The 20,965-nt window shown below is 35.0% G+C and overlaps 1 protein-coding gene and 2 long non-coding RNA genes across 9 annotated transcripts; all 3 read left to right on the forward strand.

Annotated features, from left to right (window-relative positions):
• The first annotated feature begins 4,548 nt into the window (after positions 1–4,548).
• On the forward strand, positions 4,549–10,623 carry LOC103416719 (uncharacterized). Of its 7 annotated transcripts, none has more exons than XR_011577516.1 (9): positions 4,549–5,081; positions 6,867–7,152; positions 7,250–7,344; positions 7,935–8,043; positions 8,467–8,544; positions 8,804–8,882; positions 9,542–9,608; positions 9,905–9,972; positions 10,262–10,623. It is a non-coding gene; the product is annotated as an uncharacterized lncRNA (long non-coding RNA). The 7 variants fall into 7 exon arrangements; XR_011577514.1 differs by lacking the exon at positions 8,467–8,544 and adding an exon at positions 9,732–9,813 and having other exon boundaries at positions 8,804–8,917; XR_011577512.1 differs by lacking the exon at positions 8,467–8,544 and adding an exon at positions 9,732–9,813.
• A 3,392-nt stretch (positions 10,624–14,015) lies between these two features.
• On the forward strand, positions 14,016–14,524 carry LOC139192941 (uncharacterized). Its single transcript, XR_011577517.1, has 3 exons — positions 14,016–14,134; positions 14,244–14,283; positions 14,392–14,524. It is a non-coding gene; the product is annotated as an uncharacterized lncRNA (long non-coding RNA).
• A 2,010-nt stretch (positions 14,525–16,534) lies between these two features.
• Positions 16,535–20,552, forward strand: LOC114822246 (uncharacterized). The gene is made up of 4 exons (XM_029096561.2): positions 16,535–16,951; positions 17,042–17,225; positions 17,321–20,142; positions 20,493–20,552. The coding sequence occupies exons 1-4, from the start codon at positions 16,535–16,537 to the stop codon at positions 20,550–20,552; spliced, it is 3,483 nt and encodes a 1,160-aa protein (XP_028952394.2).
• The last annotated feature ends 413 nt before the right edge of the window (positions 20,553–20,965 follow it).

Genomic DNA, 20,965 nt, shown 5'->3' on the forward strand with positions numbered 1-20,965 from the left:
TTTAATTATAAATTTATAATTAGTGAATCAGATCAAGAAGCATTTCGCATAGTTTGCACTAAACTAATGAGGCAAAGATGGTTCTGATATTTTTAAGGTGTTCATCTTGCTCAATGTATTAGACTTAATTAAGCACTCGATATGAATTAATCAACCGCTAATCCAAAATTGCAGAAAAACCTAACTATAATTACAAATTTAAGTTGACACACTGAAGGAAGAAGAAGAAGAAGAAGATGATGGTGGGGATGCAACCAACCTTTTGTATTCAATTTAGCATATATATATGTAACTAGGAATGGGTTCGGTACGGTTACCGTACCAAAACCCTTGTACCAATTACCATACCAAACTTTCGGTTTGGTAAAATATATTACCATTACCGTACCAAACTTTCGGTATACCGAAGTTCGGTATTGCCAAAAGTTTGGTTGCCATGGTATGGCAATGGTAATTGCCATTTTGTTTTGGGACAAAATATGTTTTTGTTTTTTTAACCCAATTCAAGGGCAAAACTTCTTTTTTTGTACCGTTATCTCATACATTATAGATTAAATTCATCTATTATTCATCATTCACAATTCACACACATAATAATTCAAATGAAGCATCAAGATTCATCATGAAAATTAAGTTTACAATCCAAATAGAAGTTACGAACACAACAAATAGAAGTTAACAATCCAAATAGAAATTAAAGTTTCAAACCAAATGAAAATTGGAAGTAAACTTCAAAAAAGAGAATTCATTGATCAGTTATTCAAGCCTGAGATGTTGAAGCTTTTGGAGGAGGCATTGAACTTGTAGAAGATTGAGTTTGTGTCAAGCCTACATTACAAATAAAGAAAACATATTAATTAGTAGCAAGAAGAATTAAAGTTGAAAACCATTTAATAACAAATTTACTAAAAAAATTAAAGCATCTTTCTTGTTTTCTCTTCTTCTATTTCCTTGTAAAATTGAAGCATATCTTCCGTTGGTCCTTGTAGAAGTTTACTTCACCTGCCCTAAGCCAACCACTAGTACAGACTAGTGCCTCCATTATTTTAGGAGTCAATGATACCCTAAAAGGGTTCACAACCCTCTTCCCTAGACTAAATGCATTTTCACTAGCAACAACAGAAGTGGAGGTTACAAAGATATTTTGGCTATTTGTGAAACAATTAGGAACTCTTTTGTGTTTGATTTCCACAATTCTAAGAGATCAAAGTCACCAACAACAATGCTAATATAAGTGGGGTTTTATTTTCAAATTATTGAAATATTATAAATATGTGTTATATAATTATGTATTATATAAATTATAAATTATAAATTATATTGTATTTTCGGTATGGTACGGTAATACCGTGGTAATGATATCCATTACCAATACCGTACCATGAAATTTCGGTACGGTACAATACCGTACCATTACCGATTGGTACAAAAAATTTGGCACAAAATCGGTATGGTACGGTTGGCAATTCGGTTGGCATGGCAATTTGGCAAAAAAATCCACCCCTATATGTAACTGTGGCAAAGATGGTTTAGGAGTGTTTTCTTCTTGCCTGTGGTCTTCTTGAATGTTTGAATACAAAGAGTCATGACTCTTAGGATAATATGAACACGTTGGTCAATCTTTTTGACCTTCTTTTTCGGCTTTTGTTTTTCTGTCGAATTTTTTTTTTGTCACTGTTTTTCTGTCAATAGGTGGTTGGACCACTTTGGGACCATCAATTGTGTTTGGAAAGTGGAAGGGAACAAATATTTTGAAGGACATTCCATTGGGCTATGATGGGCTGATTTATGATGGGCTAAAAGTCAAAAAAATGATCAAGTCCAATAATTGTCCAATTTTATGGTGTGAATTTGGGCTGGGCTAGTTTAGGACCCATCTAGTCCTCATTATGTAAGCCCATTTCATGGTTTTTTATTATTTTTTTTATAGAAAACGACATTATCCACCAAAGCGAAGGGGATGGACTTAGTCTCATAATGGGCTAGCAATAATATAGTTCAAATTCGCTTTTGACGATAATCGAATCTAAGACTTCTCACTTACAATTGAAGAGGAATAACACTAGACCATAGTACTAAATGACCATTTCATTGTTTATTTTGATAAGTTACATGATGATTTTAAAAATGCATTGCCATGAGAAAGACATGAAACACGATTGTGAAGGTGTCAAATGGATCTAGTCGAGCTGGGCTGACCCGTTGTACTCCTTTATTTTTTAAGGAGTAGATGTACGTAATGTATAGGGGTAATAGTAATTTGAGTTGGTTTGGTACGTGTTTCTCATAATAAGAAATCAAAGTAAAAACATAAATAAATAAATAAACACAATGCAAAACCAGATTATTAATCCAACTAACGAAAACAAGATGATTGATGAGATTTTAATAGAACGTATGATGGTTCGCATAGCAAGTTATCCCGCATGGAATGAGAAACTCACGCCCTTATTTAAGTCATGAAATAAAACCGTTGTCATCAGAATTCAAATCAAGGAGAAAAAAATTGTAATTTGAATATGATAATTCAATTAGTCTACAAATTGAATATCGATTAGATCAATCTGTTTCACACAATAAGACGACAACACCAGGTTAAGGGGACCTAATAAAATAACCTTCCGTGACACGAGAGGTTTAAAGAAATTTAAAAGTTGAGTAATTTGAGGAAATTAAAGATTTCGTAGTGTATTTTAAGTATTCATAAATGAGAAATTTTATTTAAATCTACCTAACCTTTTTTAACACCCAACTTAAATTTTAAATGTTAATTGTCTATTTTACCCTATTGCATAATTATTATTAAGTACAAAATAAAATTAATAATAAAAAATCAAATTTATCGATAGACCCACATACTATAATTAAACCCTAGCATCACCCTTTGTTTATCCTACATTTATTTCGACTAAAACCCTAATAGTTCTGATAGAGAAAAACAAGCTTTTCTATTGATGGATGGTAATTTTGGAGTTTTTAATCCTCCAACTAAGTTACGATTCAATTTATGGATATTTTGTTTGTTTGCTACTTCTTTGGATAAAATTTCATACTTTTTATATTATATTGTATTTGTTTTTCTTTGCCTTCTGTAAACGCCCCAAAACACCAGTGCAAAGACTTTTGATTAATACTGCTAAGACATAAAACTTGATTCTGGGTACAAATAAGGATTGCTCAACCTTAACCACGAACTAGCAAGTGGCATGTCTTGCGCCTTTTTTATTCGAAATAGCTCCAATTTGTTTATTTGTTTATTAACATAGCAGCAAAACATTCAGCCTTATGTCACTTTAAAGTTTCCTAAAAAGTACTGAACTAGAGCATGCATAACATTCTCTTGGCAAATTCAAGTCTATGAAATGATCTCTTGGATCCCAAGTCCATGGATGGGTTGTGGTAGCAGAAAGAAAAAAAGCAACCATGGAAATGTTAATCCTATACAGCATACGCAATTATAGAGGGGCAAAGGAAGCCTCTTTGAAAGAAAAAAAACATTCAATTAGAGATGTTATTTTATAAAGGGAATGGATGTAAAGATAATTTTACATTTTGAATTGTGTTTGAGAGGATATTTTAGGTAATAAATTTGGGTTTAAAAAAATATTAATTCTTTAATAAAAAACAATATGGGTGAAGAGAGTAAGTTTGGTGTGGAAAGAGGATAGATGAGTTCAAATAAAATTTCGCTTCACAAATCTCATCTCTTGACATGAGATTTCGAGATAATTGAATCAAAATTTTACATGAAATCTATACAAATCAATTAAACTCTATGAAAATCCATTAAAATCTTTCAAAATCTCAATTGAATACACCGTCCTTACAACTTTCAAATGGATTTTCAAGGATTCTTATGGAGTTTGATTGAAGATTTGAATAGAGTTTGTTTAAAGATTTGAATGAATTTTGAGACTTTCCTTCATTTAAAAATTATTTTTGAATAAAAAATAAGATTAAAAATAAAAAATTTGAAAAAAATAATGAAGAACTTTGCCCAGTCCTCTCAAGTAATCCCAATCTCCCATGGCCCACCACCATCATAAATGTAAAATACCTTGCCATCCAACATGAACCGAGTCCCATTCCTCCCCACAAAACTCAACTTCGTTTCGTTGCCAAAATTCAAAATAATTTTTGGTTCCAAAATGTGTGGTGAATGTCCAGGATGAATTGATTCCTAGAATCCTTACATAACGCTTTAGAGGATCTTGATTCCTATAAATGGGCTGGATCATGCTAGGTTAGAGAATAATGAATTTTTTAATGGAATTAATGGAAAATTTCAAAGTGACGTAAAAATTGAGTTTTGTTTTTGTTTTTGTTTTTTGAGTACATAGATATTTTTTACATTAAGGAGAGGAGAAGTTCGGTTAGACCACACAATGGGTAGCTAAATTTGGTATTAAATTCGACATCCATGAGATTCGGATCTAATACCTCTCACTTTCAAATAAAGTGAAATTCGATCATAAAAGTTGAGTTTTAAAAGAATAAATGACGCAAATTGGGTTTTAGGTATTAAAGTGAGATCAAGTAGAGTTTTAAGGGCATGGAAAGAATAAGCCTTTCATTTATTTTATAAAACGTTACTGAATTTCTTTCGCAGCCGACGTCTCCATCCTCCGGTAAGTCCAGCCGAGAAAATCCAATAAGAAAATAGCGAGAGAAAATACGCTCACAGTCTCTCCATTTCGCTCCTAATTTTCTCGGTAACCAAACGCAAATTCCTCCCTTTTCCCACGATTACACCCGCCAATCCCCTCTCTTTATCCAAGTTTCTTCGATTCTGCTCCCACTCAATCCATCCGATCAAACATTCACAAGCTTGTAAACCAGCCTTCTGAAGCGTTAAACCGAGCAACACAACCGATCCCCGTCGCCTGGGATTGGATTGGAACTGACGGACTCGACGCGGAAGGATGTTCTTCTCGGGCGATTCATCGACTCGGAAGCGAGTTGATTTGGGAGGGCGGAGTACGAAGGAAAGGGACAGGCAGAAGCTTTTGGAGCAGACAAGGTTGGAGCGCAACCGCCGGTTGTGGATACGGCAGCAGAACTTGGCCGCGTTGAAAATCCAGGTTTGGACTTGTGCATTTTGCTTTCTATGCCGTTCGAATTAGCTCGAAGTGTGTGAGAGTTGAAAAATGTATGGAATTGGTGAAAATTTCATCAGTTTGATTTTGTTTTTAACCTAATTAGTTGGAGGTATGTTGCTGCATTCTTCAGTGTAGTTTCAATTGTAAAAGACAGTAAATTGAGGTTCTTTGGATAGTTGGTAATGGTAAGGCTAATTATTTACTGTTGTTGATTGAGTGAGTCGTGCTTTCCAGGTTAGTATATAGCTGAATGTAGCGATTGGTGGGTCGAGAAGAAACGATTAAAATTTCGGGTTCGAATGTAGCAATTTGTGGGTCGTATGTCATCCTCTTTCATTAAGTATATACATTTTTCCCTAAGCTAAGAAAGACGGAACAGTGTTTGCCCTACCTCTAGCCTACCTCTAGTTACACTGTACATCTAGGAACACAGTGGGTACTTCTAGTTACAATGTGTACATCTAGGAACAGCGTAATCTAGTAACAATGTAGTTAATGTTACACCTAAGAATCAACCTGTATCCTCCTCAATCCTCTCCTCAATCCTGCTCTCCTCAATCCTGTTAACTTCTTTCAGTTCTTGGCAAAGGGTTCTAATAAGATCATCGACCCTTCTTAACCTGTTCAACTCTTGCGAAGATATTTGATGGTGGGGGTGATCGGCCATCACTGGGATTTCCGTTCTGGCCACTGGGTGCCGGAGGCGATCCGTTTCTCGGTAGAAGCGACCCATATCTTGGCGGCGGACGCGATCCATCAACATTTCTTGGCGGCGGACGCGATCCATCTCCGTTTCTTGATTTCGGCCCCTATCCATTCCTTCATCGCGGTCATCCTCTTCATTATTCTGGTTGCGGCCGTCGTCTGCAGGCGGGGGGAGGGGGGGGCTTTCGGGTACGGTGCACCACAAATAGTAGCGTCGCGCAAGAGCATAATATGCCCGCAAGATTGCACGACAGTGAAAGAACAACCCATACCCTCAGTCTCTGGTATTCTTGTAAGGCTTGGCATACCCATTCATTCGAAAAAACAGCAGACTTAAATTTTGCCCAGGCGGCTTCACATAGAACGGCGATGACTCCCTGCCTTGCAGACTGACGGATTTTGGAGCTCACAGATTTCGTCAGTCTCTGAATAGCATTCAGAGTCTGAGCACCCCCACCCTCCCTAGTCTCTCTCGCTCTTGCCTCCCTCTCCCTAGCCTCCCTGGCTCTCGATTGTGCCTCTCTATCGTCTCTTTCGTTTCTGAAGCGACTGAGTAGTACATTCCCCATGGTTTGAATTGTATTTCTTCTCTTCTGTTTATATATATGATATCTTTATCTCTAATCTCTAATGTTAATCTCTGATATTAGAAAACTAAAATTAAATTTTAGTGTCTTAAAACTTCACCAAAAGTTATTGGACGTAAAAGCCTCTCAAACAAAAATAAAAAATAAAACGGACAGAAAAAATAAATATAAAATTACAAGGGTAATTTTGTCAGGAAAAAAAATTATAATTCGTTTTATTAGGGGAAAAAAAGCAAAAAAGCAAAAAAAAAAAAAAAAAAAAAAGATAAAAAAAGGGGATGTTCTGAAATCTCTTATTTATTTTGAGAGCCCCAGTTTGGTGAAGCTTTCCAAAATGTCTAAAATGCCCTCACTTCGTACACAAAAAACCCAAAAATAACCGTCTAAAAAATAAGGTTAAAAACGTAATAGAACTGAATTCTCAACGACATTAATTCACAACCATTGGATACTTACACTTTAAATTCATTTTCAGCCTTTGGATCACAGCCTCTGTGAAGAAACACTCACAGGTAGAAAGACGGAAACCAACTATCGCACGATCAGAGCAGCAACTGCAGCGGTTCGCAGACCCGACATGGAACCGCCATTTATCGCACGTTCTCGATCCCCACAAAGCATACAAAAGGGAAAATTGGATGATTTCTTCATCTGAAACTGGCAATCCTGAAAATCAATGTGCAGACGATGCGCTGAGGAAGAATGCGCACTCATTCTTTTAGACTAAAAACCCAGAAATCCTAACTTTCAAGGACGATCCGGTAAGCATTTTCTCTAATACTCACTTTGATATTTTGTGTGCTTTCCTTGGGTTTTTGCGTTTGTTCAAGTTTTTGATGGGTTTTAAGTTTATTATAGTCAATTTCGGGTTTTGTGGAGTCGGAAAATCGAAGACTAAGAAGCAGAGGAGGAGATCGGTGAAGAAAAATGGAGCGAAAGTAAAAGGAAAAAATGTGAGTTATTCTTTATTATTCTCTTTTTCCAAAAAGCAATTTTTGGATATTGTGTCTACTAGGAAATTGGGTTACTGAGTACCAAACAAATTCTGATTCCTGTTAAACTTTGTATTATTTTTGTGTTTCTCATTGCCAGGTAGCTTTGAAAACATTAGATAAATTGGATAATTTTCTCGAACAATATTATCCTTATCCTGGCCAGATTTTTAAAATGGGTTTTCGCTAGAGATTTTCACTTTCTGCTTCAATCTAGGTACTCTATGCTTAATTAAATTGTTCATCACTTACTTATTTTCATGTATACTAATTTGGAGTATTTAACTCGATTGTCATTTGAACCATTCGAAATTATTTAGATTTACCAGATTTTTTAACTGGGTTTTGGACCAATTTGTAGAAAGCTCTCTGTTTTGTGTATTGGTTATTCAGTTTGTCTTAATTTTTGCTTTTGTGGAATGCCAGAGACATTTAAGGAGTTACTGAATTACCAGTTGTTGTTTCTGTTTTACTAATGCTTTGGGGTAATGTGTGAATTGAATTCTGTTATTTAAACTAATACGTGTTAATTACTTTTGTGTTGTGTACAGACCCAACTTCTGTATGATTTCTTCATCAAACCTGCAATCCGAAAAATAAACGTGAGGATTTACACAAATCCTCGAGTATTTCTTCAACTCTTTACTTCTCTGTCATTAGGTACGTTCCATCACTCACTCTCTCTCTCTCTCAAATATTACAATGAGGAAGAACTCGCACACACTCTGTCAAATTTTCTGTATTTAGAAAATAAACCCTCAAATCGCTAACCTTGAAGAACCATTTGGTAAGCATTTTCCCCGCTACTCTATGTCAGATTTTTTGTATTTTTCTTGGTTTTTGTGGGTCTATTCAAGTTCTTGAAGGACCCGAAGTTTCTGCTAAATGACTATCTGGTTTCCATGTTTGACGCCATTTGGTTCCAACTGTTTTGTTTTCTTCCTCTTTCCTGTTTGGTCTGAATTGTGTTTTCGGATAGCTAATAATTAATTTTTGGTTAATTTTGAAGTTTTTTATATTTTGAGCCGAGCCCTGGTTTCAGATGATTTATCGGATTAAAGTTTTGTGTGAGTGGTTTTACAGCGATTCCTTGGTGGTTAATTTCTTGGTTTCGGATTAAAAGTTTTCTGCAAGTGGTTTCGAATTAAAAGTTTTCTGAAGGTAATTTCTTGGCGGGTTTTGTGTTTACTGTAATGAATTGTGGGTGATTATGCTCTTCGTTCGATTATAGTATATTCTTTTACACTAACCAACTCAACATACAGGTCTACAAAAATAGAGCAAATTATAGTTTTAATCAACTCATCTTTAACAGATTTTGGTAAAATAAAGTGTTCAAAGAGAATCCAATATGTAGTGAGCTGTATTTTGTGGTATTGTGAGGATAAGATGATATATATGCCTCCGTTTTTGTCAACAGGAAACTGAGATTGTATGATGCGGTTGAAGACGCCAACATAAATGCAACAGAAAGAAGAAGGACAAATAAAGAATAGAGGGTAAATACATTAGCTACCTTCGGTACTGTTAGTTGGTACTTTTCTCCTATCTTTTTTTTTTCTTTTTTTTAATGGACGAATACATATTCATTATTCCTATATAGAATCAGAATAACTATGTATTTCGTGTATCACCATTCTCTTTTCTTGAAATCTTATTTGGATGCTCCTGCTTATGTACCAAGTTCTTTCTTATATGATTAATGATATATATAAAGGGAGAAGACGAGTTTGGTGAAACATTCAGAAATGCCAAGAAAGCCCCTTTATTTTCTTCACAATTGAAATCCAAAAAAAAAAAATGAGGACAAACTGGTAAAAAAACCAAACTCATCATCCCAAAGGGTAGTTTGATAACACGTTCCCACTCTTTCACAACCGATACAACACGTTCCCACTCTTTCACAACTGCCCATGCCAGTTTGCATCAAACTCCGCTCCTCCCTCTTAACCTTTGGCAAACGTAAAACTCCATTCATTTTCTTACTCCATTAGTTCTTCAATCATCTCACGTATTCAAATATAATTTTTGTTTCCTTCTTTTTTTTTTTTTTTTTTTTTTTTTTGCAGTTTTAATTTATTTGGGAAATTTTTTAGTCCCCTAGATTCTTCTATTGCGACTCAATTCCAAGATCTGATCGTGCTTTTTTGAATTGCAGCATAAAGAGGTGATGAGGCTTTTCAACCCATTTACAAAGGATCTCAATGCCATTGGGTGTTTGAGTGGTATTTTCGTTTCTATTGTCTCTGTCTTTTTTATCATATCAATTCACAGGCAACAACCGAGTCCTCTCTCCTAAATTGTCCTAATTGGTCCCTTCATAAACTCCTTTTATTTGGGTTTTACAGCAATCTCATTATTCATTTAGCCTATATAAGAGTTGTATTACACCGGCTCATTGTTCACAGCCGTTTGGTAATTGTTCCACTGGTAATTCTGATGTGAATCTCTCATATTCATAACATGTTAATAGCACATGGCATGGCCGTTGACATCTATTGTAGTTTTTTTTTTATTTCAGTTTTACAGAGGTGCAGCCGCTGAGTCCCGACCACGACGCGGACGAAGTTGTAACGACAGTCTAAAAAGGTACTTCTACAAAATTTCAAAGGATTCTTAACCTCACACCTCTCTTCCGTCCTATTCATGTATGAAATATTTTTCAATTTGATTCTTTCATTGTTTGGGTGGTTTAGTTTAGTTCTTGATTGATTGGGAATGGCTGGATATTAGTTACTTCCATTATTGCGTTGCAACTTTTTTGTTATTTTCTTATATTATTGGATATTTCAGTTTCTGATTGCACGAATCTTGCAATCGACCTTAATTTGTAGAAATGTGCCGATTCACTCTTTTCATTCTCTTTGTTTCTTTGCAGATTTACGAAGAAGGATTTGACTTTGAAAAATCACTTCAAGCTCTGGAAAATTTATCTTCCATTGAGAGGTTTTCAAAATGTTGGATGACAACAGTTGAATCATTTATTCTCAAATGGTAGTTTATTGACTTACTTACTAATTAGTATGGTACATTGACGACATTAGTTAGTTAGATTCAGTGAATTTTATATCAAAAACGGAGTGTGCATGATTCCTTTGTTCACATCACCCATGCTAAAAGCTCTACTTCACAGCAGGCTACGTGCGACGTGAAGAAGAGCTTGCAATATCTTTTTAGTTCTCAATTAGATCATCGAGTAAAGCCTCCAAATCCATTTCTTAATTCATATCTATTTTCTTATGGGTTGTGCCGTACAAAGTTATCTATTTTTCAAATCAATTTTTATTTTGAATTTTTGTGTTTGTGCTTAACCGAGTCTGCAGTAGAAATGAAGTCAGGTGACGTTGTAAACTTCCACCCCCATTCGTCAAAAGGTGTGTGAAATCTTCATTACACCAATTGCAGGTTCTCATACTATTTCCAATTTTCGGTATCGCACATAAGAAAGGATGGAGTTCTTGATTTTTCATATGCCTTCATATGTCGAATGTCATCTAAATTTAGTTGTAGTTAATTTGTTAATTTGTCAAAGTTATTTGTTGTAACTTTTTGAAATGGCAGTCTTAGTATTTGCCCAAAATTTTTTGTGAATTCCAAACTTTGCTTATAATTATAGTCACGTATAAACTTCCAATTGGATTTGTTCCCCGGCCATACTAATATAATACCAGTTCTTTTGCTTTTATGTAGAAGTAAGAAGATTGTTTTGCCCTTATGTACCCTGCTTCTTTCTGTTCACGAAGTTGCCAAGAAAAAAGTACTTTGTGATCATTTTCTTTTCTTCTTTTATAGTATAGTGATGTGTGGATAAAATTTGTCTTTTTTTCTTTGTATCAACAACCCATTACCCGTCCGTCCCTAAGCATGTTCTGTTAAGAAACTTTTGATTTTTCTTTTGTTTAATTTTTCATCCGATAACATTTAAATCATTACTTTACGCAAAGTGAAAACGAAAAACATGACAACTTTTTAGGACGTGCATGGTAAAGAAAAAGTTCCTCTTTGCACAATACATTTAAAATATATTTTGACAACTACAATGAAAAAAAAAATAGCACAATACACTTTTAGGGGCGCGTAGCACCCGTGATGCAAAAATGCCTTTCGCACGCACGTTAGTGCGTGCGGAGAGGCTAGTGATTAATGAAGTGTTCAAGTGACAAATTTGTGAACAACCATTAATTGAAAAAAAAGAGAGGCTGTTTTCATGGCCTGACCTCAAATGAATTTGTATTAAATTAAAAGCCAAAATTTGTACACGACTTAAATTGGCACAAATTCAGCATTTGTATTTGGCTTCAAAAACCTACTTTGGCCTAATTTTTTAGAGATACCCCGTGTTTTTACAAACGCAAAACATCTTAACGCAAAACCATTTTTAGGGTCGCGTACCAAACATCTTAACAATAGATAAGATCCCAAAATATGTTAACGCAAAAATTTGGTTAGGAAACCATTTTAGCGTTAATTTATCTTAACGCGTACCATTTTTTAGGAATTTAAGATGTTTTGCGTTAAGATATCTAAAGACCAACCGTAAATATTTTGGCACAAATTTAACACAATCAGTACCTCCCAAATTACCAACATTGACCTCCCCAAGTCACATGCTTAATCAAATCCAAACAAATCCTAACCCCAAAAAATCATGAAATAATTAAAGCATCACATCTTCCACATTTCCATTCAAGTCCTAACACCAACCGGCAAGTGTATATAGGCCCGTCATTTCCTTGCACGGATAATTATTACACTTCAAAAGTATTTTGTCATCATTTTATTTTTGTTCTTTTGTATTATAGTGTTGTGTAGATAACGGTTTTTTTCTTCTCCTGTTCGTAGGCATCTGTGTAGACTTTTTCATATTTGTGGAATGTCACAGAATTTGTATTCAATTTAGGTTCAGTATGTTTATTTTTTAATTTTTTAATATTTTTTTTCATGGAGCGTGCTCAAAATCGTGCAAGACAATGGCGTCAATCATTGAGTCCTGAAGAACATCAAAGATATCTAGCTCGACGACGTTTAATAGCACGAGAAAAAAGACAACAAATTCCAACTCTAAACGATGATCATACTATGACATCCCTCAGTAACATACAACAAGAAATTCCTGGTATTTATTTCATATTCTTTTTTCTTTAACTCATACTAATGCTAAAATAAAAAATAAAAAATAAAAACTAAAAAATAAAAAATAAAAAATAAAATAATTTTTTTTTTTAACTATGCAACAAGTAGGTCCCAGTAATATACAAGAACGAGTTCAGTTGGCTAACTATGATGTTGAGGTCGACCCCAATAATATACAACAACAAATTCCTGGTATTTATGTCAATTTCTTTATTTGTAATTGTTTCACACTTAAAAGACTAGGTAATTTCTTAGAACACTATTTTGTGAATTGAAATCTCATTTTATTATTTTGTTTGATACTCTCATATTGATCTCAATGTTGTAGTTATTTTTACTGGTAGTGTTACGAAATATTAGACTCACAACTAAATATATTAAATATTAAACACAAAATTTTTAACTAATCATATTATAATGTGGTCTATTTATTAGAACAAATTGAGCATGAAAGCGCGAGTTCAAGGGTTCTGTCAGATATCACAAATCGTGATGACCAAACTTCTGCTAGAATGCGTACTCATATAGGACAATTGCCACATTCGAATAGGTCACAAATATCTGATGGGATGCTCTTAACTCTTCCCCATAATGGTGAGCTTAGTATATAATTCTATCTATATATAGATATATTATTAGTTACAAAGGAAATTCTTATACTGAGTGTTGGATATTCATGTAAAAATATCAGAAGAAGAACATGCAACTAGAACCAATCGTCATGTGCGACAAAGTAGAGGAAGAAGAAACCACAATTGTGCTAGAAATTATAATGAGAATCGGGGTATCCTAGGTTGCCGCTTACCTGCTCCAACCACATGTCCGTACTGCTACGCATGATTGTTTACTCGAGAAACTTTGAATATGTGGTGCTTGAAAGGAAGAGTTACTTTACCCCCAATACAGTCTCCACCAGAAATGGTTGCTCTTTTCTCTGACCAAACACATGAGGGTAGACACTTCAGGCAAAATATTCGAGCCTACAATCACGCATTTGCATTCACTTCAATGGGAGTACGCGTGGATGAAAGAATAAATATCGGTGGCCGTGGGATTTACACATTTCGTGCTCAAGGTGCATTATATCATAAGATTGGTGGACTTTTACCACATGAAGGAAATAGACCGCGATTTTTACAAGCTTATATCTATATATATAAAGGGAGAGCCCCAGTTTGGTGAAGCATTCCAAAATGCCAAAAAGATCCCTATGTTTCATTCACAATCAAAATCCAAAAAATCCAAAAAAGGATGACAAATTGGTCAAAAATAACTGAATAAAAAAACTGTATTGGAAAACAAAATAAATAAATAAAGAAAAATGAAAACAGAATTTAAAATCAATACACAGAGAAGGCACATGGGGAATAGATTGGAAACTGCTATGCGTCTTAACCGGGAACCGTTTTGCGGAAGGAGAGATAAACGTGAACGTGCATAGTGGGGTTGAGGAGGAAAAGAAACGCCTAATCGTGCAAAAAGAAGCAGTTTTGCTGGATGAGAGATATATAGAAGGACACAAAGTAAGAACCTGAAAAGAAAAAACTGAAACAGTTTTGCAGGAAGAGAAGATGATACAAAAGCCATTGCTTGCTCATAAATTTGAAGAGAATTACAGGTTTGCTCTTCTCTAATTCCATGCAGTTGTTGGATCACCACACTCTTTTCATTCATTCTTTTTTTTTTCAATGGATCACACAATTTGCTTATGTTTTCTTATCTTGCAGATTTATGAACAAGGATTGGGTATTTCTCTCTGGTGATTATGTGGGTGAAGCCGATTTCCTTTCTCCACTTTTTACTGATTTATCATCCATGCTCTATATTTTCATGTTTTAATTGTCTCCTTTCTTTCTTTCTTTTTTTATGTTTCAGATAGTAACTATGGGTCCTCTATACAGAAAGAAAGTTATCCAGATAAACATAGAGAAGGGAAGTGACTACTTGATTTCCATGGCAACTGGAAGCGGCAAGTCCAATATTTGGTTTGTTTGACATTTTATATTTTGTTTAATGTGTATAGTTTAATGAAATGCCTGAGAAAAACCTTCATGATCACGATGCTTGGTAAACAATTTGTACTAAAAAATGTTTGACAAACGAAATCCTGAGCAAAAGATGTCTGCATTGAGAAATCCTGCTCTTTGCATTCCTTTTTTATAGAAAACTTCTTTGCATGGTTAGCTGCCTTTTCTAACTCTTCTGGTTAGATGAATTGTACTCGCTTTACTCTTTGTAGATATAACATGAAATTAGACTTACACTTTATGTATGTATAAGTAAAAACTTAAAATGAAAAATTATCGTTTTTATAGCTTAATGTGGTTGTTCCTACTTTTTTAGGTTACTTTGTGGTTCCGATGGATTAAAGTTTTAGAACAAACACCAGCTAAAATTTATTACATAGCTTTTTGCCTTTTAATTGGTGCTTCGATTGAACCTGATGCAGGATTTCTTGCACTCTGTCATGATCAGAACCTCACCTTCAATTGAGTATGCCTACATGCCATTTGACAACCCTCCAGTTGTTATTGAACCATTTAATATGAGCATATTATGCAGCTGTAGGACAAGTTGCTTCTAATAGAGAAGGTTTTAACGGCTAATGGAGATACCGAGAAGATGTGATTGAACAAAGATAAAGTGCCCAACAATATTGTTGTCTTGCCTATTGTTTTGAAGAGAGCACAAGAGTGTCTTTCAAATATTGACAAATTAGACCCTCAAAACAGAATCATATGTTAGGACATGCTAATACATGTTTTTTAATCTATCAAGATAAAGAGTAATATTTTTCTTAGTTTTATTCTTGGCGTGTGTTAAATATGACAAATGTGTAAGACGCCCGTTGTGCGCATGTTTAATAAAGCCTCTCACACGCAGTATATATAGTCAATTAAAAGAGAACTGAATGTATTTATAAATCAAATAAAATAGAAATGGAGAAAAAAGAATACAACAAATGGAGGACATGTAGAACACAAAAAAAACCTATATTAAATAAGGCAACATAAATAGTTCATTAGCATCCCTTCATAGCTTTTTCTCTTCCGGTTACTATTACTTCTTTGCCCTACAAGTCATGGTTTGGCTAATAAAATTGAGAACAACGTCTGATTTAGTTTTTTTTTTTTTTAGGTCGAAATGTCCGAATTGGTTTAACACTTCTCATTTTGATAATTCATGTGCCCTTGGTTTGATAGCATTTGGATTTAAGCTTTGATAGAAAGTATCTCATTCCAATCATCAAGTCATCTTTTAACTTTGATTCTGTTAATTTTTGTCTATAGGTACACAAAAATATGCACATTTTGCCTTCAAAATTGAATTTGCTACAAATTGAGAGGCTTAAGGACAATCTATGTTCAAAGAAAAATAAGTTGGACAAAGAGAGGACATGGATATGGAACATGATTGGTTGCTATATTACTTTGGGACGAGTTTTGATATTTTTAAGAGATTGATTGTTTAGTTTGTTCTCTAACACTATTATTTGGTTCTTACTGTATTTCTTCCTTTATTTATTACTAATTTCCAAGAACGTGCTTTTGTGCGTGTAAGGAGACTTTCTTTTATTACGCATTTTGCTCGCGACTTAATTTGGTTTTATTTTCTTTTTTGTAACTGTATGTTGCATTTTATTTTTATTTTGTTTACCCTTGACAAATGATCAAAACAAATATTTTCATACGAACATATCTCCCGAGATGGATTTTGAGGAGCGTTTTTCGTTACGAATCCGAGTGTTGAGACCTAAAAATGTCACATGCAAACGCCTCATGCCAAGCCCAAGTACATGCAAAAGTGTAGAATCGAGAAAAGAATACATTCACAATTATACCACACTACGGTAATTAAGCCGGATATTTATAAAGAAACACTTAAGAAATAAGGAAATAAATAAAGCAACACATTTTGAGGGGCGCGTAGCGCCCGTGATAAAAAAAAATGCCTCTCGCATGCGTGTGAGCGCGTGCGAAGAGACTAGTATGATACTGAGCATGAAGTTGAAAACCGAATGTGTGAAAGTGAAGTTTTAGATAGATGTGTGGTTGAAAAGATACAACAGATGTTGAACAACCATAATCCTTTTGTTCATACATTGCGAAGCCTCGGACAACGCCAAGATTTGCCGAATTGCAAGTTGATCCTAAAAGAGCAACCAATAGATCGGCGTCAGTATAGTCTACCATCAGCATCACAAGTTGCAGCAATTATAATAGATGGAGATGATGCCACCATTGCAAATGGAAGGGATATCATGGTGGAGACAATTAGTGGAAGAATTTCTCACGTCCGAGACTATGTCGGATTTTATGATCCGTTACAGTATCCACTATTGCTACCTTACGGTACATATGGTTGGGATGTTAATAGTCGTGATGATGGTGGAAGAGCAATAACATGTTGCGACTATTATGCTTATATGTTACAGGTTTGTACCGATAACATAATTTACTTCCCAATATATATATTTAAACTTAATTCCCATATTAAAAGCAATATATGAAATTTGCTTATGCAGATACGCCATAATGGATCATCACTTTTGCTTCGAGGTGGGCATCTCTTGCAACAATATGTTGTAGATAACTACATTAAAATTGAATCACAAAAACTTCGATGGCTGCGTTCTAATCAAGCCACAGTTAGAGCGGATCTCTATAAAGGACTTGAAGACTCTTTAAATGCAGGTCAACACAATGCAGGTATATATATCATTTCAGTTATCGTTATTTAAAAATATAACTTTGTTCAAAGTGTGTACAATATATACAGTTAATTGAAAATAAAAAATTCTTAGGTAGCATTGGGCGTAGAATTATTTTACCATCATCATTTGTTGGAAGCCCACGTGACATGTACCAACGATATCAAGATGCAATGACTTTGGTTCAAAGATTCGGAAAGCCAGATCTTTTTATTACCATGACATGTAACCCAAGTTGGGAAGAAATCAAAAGTGAATTACTCGCTGGACAAACTCCACAAGATCGTCCTGACTTACTCACTAGAGTATTTCGTGCAAAACTTGAGCAACTAAAAGAAGACATCATTGAAAAGGGGGTATTGGGCAGTGTTGTTGCCTACGCATACGTTATTGAGTTTCAGAAACGTGGTCTTCCACATGTGCATATGTTGGTGGTGTTAGATGAAAATGATAAGATCAATAACCCAGATGAGTATGACCGAATTGTTAGAGCTGAAATACCAAACGAAGACGTAGAGCCTCAACTTTACAATGTGGTGTTAAAGCATATGATTCATGGCCCGTGTGGGATTCATAATCCTCAATCTCCATGTATGAAAAATGGGAGCTGTAAAAGAAAGTATCCTAAACCATTTGCACCAGTCACTGTTCAAGGGAATGATTCGTATCCAATTTATCAAAGGCGAGGACATCGATTGCCCGTCTCTCTTGATCGACAAGGAAACATAATGGTTGATAATAGTTGGGTTATTCCATATAATCCATGGTTGATGTTAAGGTATGATTGTCACATCAATGTTGAAATTTGTGCAAGCATAAAAAGTGTCAAGTACTTATATAAGTATGTTTACAAAGGCCCAGATAGAGTGACAGTCGAAGTGCAATCAGACCCTGAATACGATGAAATAAAGCAGTTTCAGGATGCAAGATGGGTTTGCGCACTAGAGGCATTATGGAAGATATTCAAGTTCATTATTAATCGAATTTACCCATCTGTTGAGCGATTGCAAATACATCTTCCTAATATGCACCAAGTTCAGTTTCGTGCCGACGAGAGCATAATAAATATTCTACATGATGAGAGTACAAGAAAGACAATGTTAACTGAATTTTTTACACTTAATCATGTGGATGCAGAAGCGCGACGGTACTTATACATGGAAATCCCATCACATTACAGATGGATTCAAGCTCAAAGAAAGTGGTCTAAAAGAATGAATCGTAACAAGGTTATTGGGCGAATATATGCAGTTTCACCTATTGAAGGTGAAAATTTTTACCTTCGGATTCTTCTTAATCATGTTAGAGGACCAACATCCTTCACAAACTTGAGAACAGTTAATGGGGTTTTGCATCCAACATTTAAGCAGGCAGCAGAACAACGAGGTTTGTTAGAAAGAGATGACAGTATTCGACAATGTTTGGTAGAGGCCTCCACAATTCAGATGCCGTCGGCTTTAAGAAGATTATTCGTCACCATATTGGTATATTGTGCACCCATTGGTGTTCGAGGGTTATGGGATGAGTTCTATCCATTCATGATAGAAGATTATGTTTCCATGACTAACATAACTCCCACACTTGCTACCAACAGACTCTTGCGTGAGTTGAACATACTTTTGGTTCAATTTAATAAGAGTATAAACGAGTTTGATTTGCCCCAAATGACAAGAGGAAATGAATCAAGTTCAGGAATGACAAGATGCATTGAAGATGAGATATCCATAGGTATTCCACAACAAGATCTTGATGCAATTGAACGTTTAAATGATGACCAAAGAAGTGCGTTTAACATAATAATGGGTGCAGTTCAACGATCAGAGAATGCAACTTTTTTTGTGGATGGTCCCGGTGGAACTCGAAAAACTTACTTATATCGCGCATTGTTAGCAAGCTTAAGAAGGTTGGGGCACATAGTATTAGCAACAGCATCATCTGGAATAGCAGCTACGATATTGCCCGGTGGGAGGACAGCACATTCTAAATTCAAGATACCACTTAGTCTTGATGCATCATCGATGTGTTCGATTGGTAAGCAATCTGATTTAGCAAAGCTAATACAAAAGGCAAAGGCAATTATCTGGGATGAAGCAACAATGACGCATCGTCATGCATTTGAAGCACTCGATCGAACGTTCAGAGACCTAATAGATATTGACTTACCATTTGGGGGGAAAATAATGATATTTGGGGGAGATTTCCGACAAGTTCTTCCTGTTATCCGGAAAGGAACCAAGTCTGAACTAATCCAAGCAAGTGTTGTTAAGGCATCATTTTGGTCACAGGTAAAGATTTTAAAACTCAAACAAAACATGAGATCCATAAATGATCGTGAATTTTCAGAATTTTTACTTCGTGTTGGTGATGGGAATGAAGATGTTATTATGGATGATATGGTAAAACTACCTGAATGCATGGTGATACCATGGGAGAGTGAGCATTCCATTAATCAATTAATTGCCAAAATCTTCCCTGACTTAGAGGATCATATGAATGATGCAACCTACATGGTGGAAAGGGCAGTGGTAAGCATAACAAATGAAGATGTAAATGAAAAGATAATCAATATGTTTCCAGGTTTAGAAGAGACAATGTATTCATTTGATTCAGTTGAGGATGATGAAAGGAATTTGTATCAGCCAGAGTTCTTGAATTCAATCTCACTTGGTGGTTTGCCTCCGCACAAGTTAACTCTGAAAAGAGGTGCTCCAATCATGCTTTTAAGGAATATTGATCCGAAATTGGGATTGTGTAATGGTACAAGATTATTGTGTCGTGGTTCTTACCGAAATCTTATTGATACTGAAATTCTAACTGGACAATTTGCCGGATCCAGAGTTTTCTTACCAAAAATCCCTCTCAAAAGTACTGATACTGCTGGGCTTCCATTTGAACTTACAAGAAAGCAGTTTCCAGTGAAACTAAGTTTCTCTATCACTATAAACAAATATCAAGGTCAGACAATACCACATGTAGGCGTTTACCTTCCAGATCACATCTTCAGTCATGGACAATTATATGTGGCTTTATCGAGGGGGGTCTCAAAGTCAACCACAACTGTGTTAGTAAAAAATGGCTCCATAGTCGGCCAACAAGGTGTATTTACACGGAATGTAGTATACAAAGAAGTCTTGCTTCATTCCAGCTAATTATGGTAATTCCTAATAGGTAACAACTTTATTAACGTTAACCTTTCAATATGCATTTCTCACTTATCATTTAACTCTTTTTATTTGATTTTTAATTTTCTCACTATTGTTTGTAGATTGGCAATGAAAATTTGAAGCGTCAAACAGGAACAAATGGGTGGAAATTGCAGCATTGATGTCAATTTTCATACCAAAAGAAACAGTGACATATAGACTTTATGGGTATTGTGAAAAATGTACATATTGTGATGTAGGTTTTATATTTTGACATTTAAGTTGTTTTGTATTTTGCTACGAGTACTTAATGTTTTCATCTACTCTTTTTTTATTTACATCTACTTACTATTGTTCATGGACTTTAGGTAGGAACTTGCATCCAAAATCTCATGTTGTTTGACAATTGCACGAGTAACATTTAAATCATTACTTTACACAAAGTGAAAACGAAAAACATGACAACTTTTTAGGACGTGCATGGTAAAGAAAAAGTTCCTCTTTGCAGAATACATTTAAAATATATTTTGACAATTACAATGAAAAAAAAAAACTAACACAATACACTTTTAGGGGCGCGTAGCGCCCGTGATGC

This window comes from Malus domestica, chromosome 16 (assembly GCF_042453785.1).
Source record: "Malus domestica chromosome 16, GDT2T_hap1".
Taxonomy (NCBI): domain Eukaryota; kingdom Viridiplantae; phylum Streptophyta; class Magnoliopsida; order Rosales; family Rosaceae; genus Malus; species Malus domestica.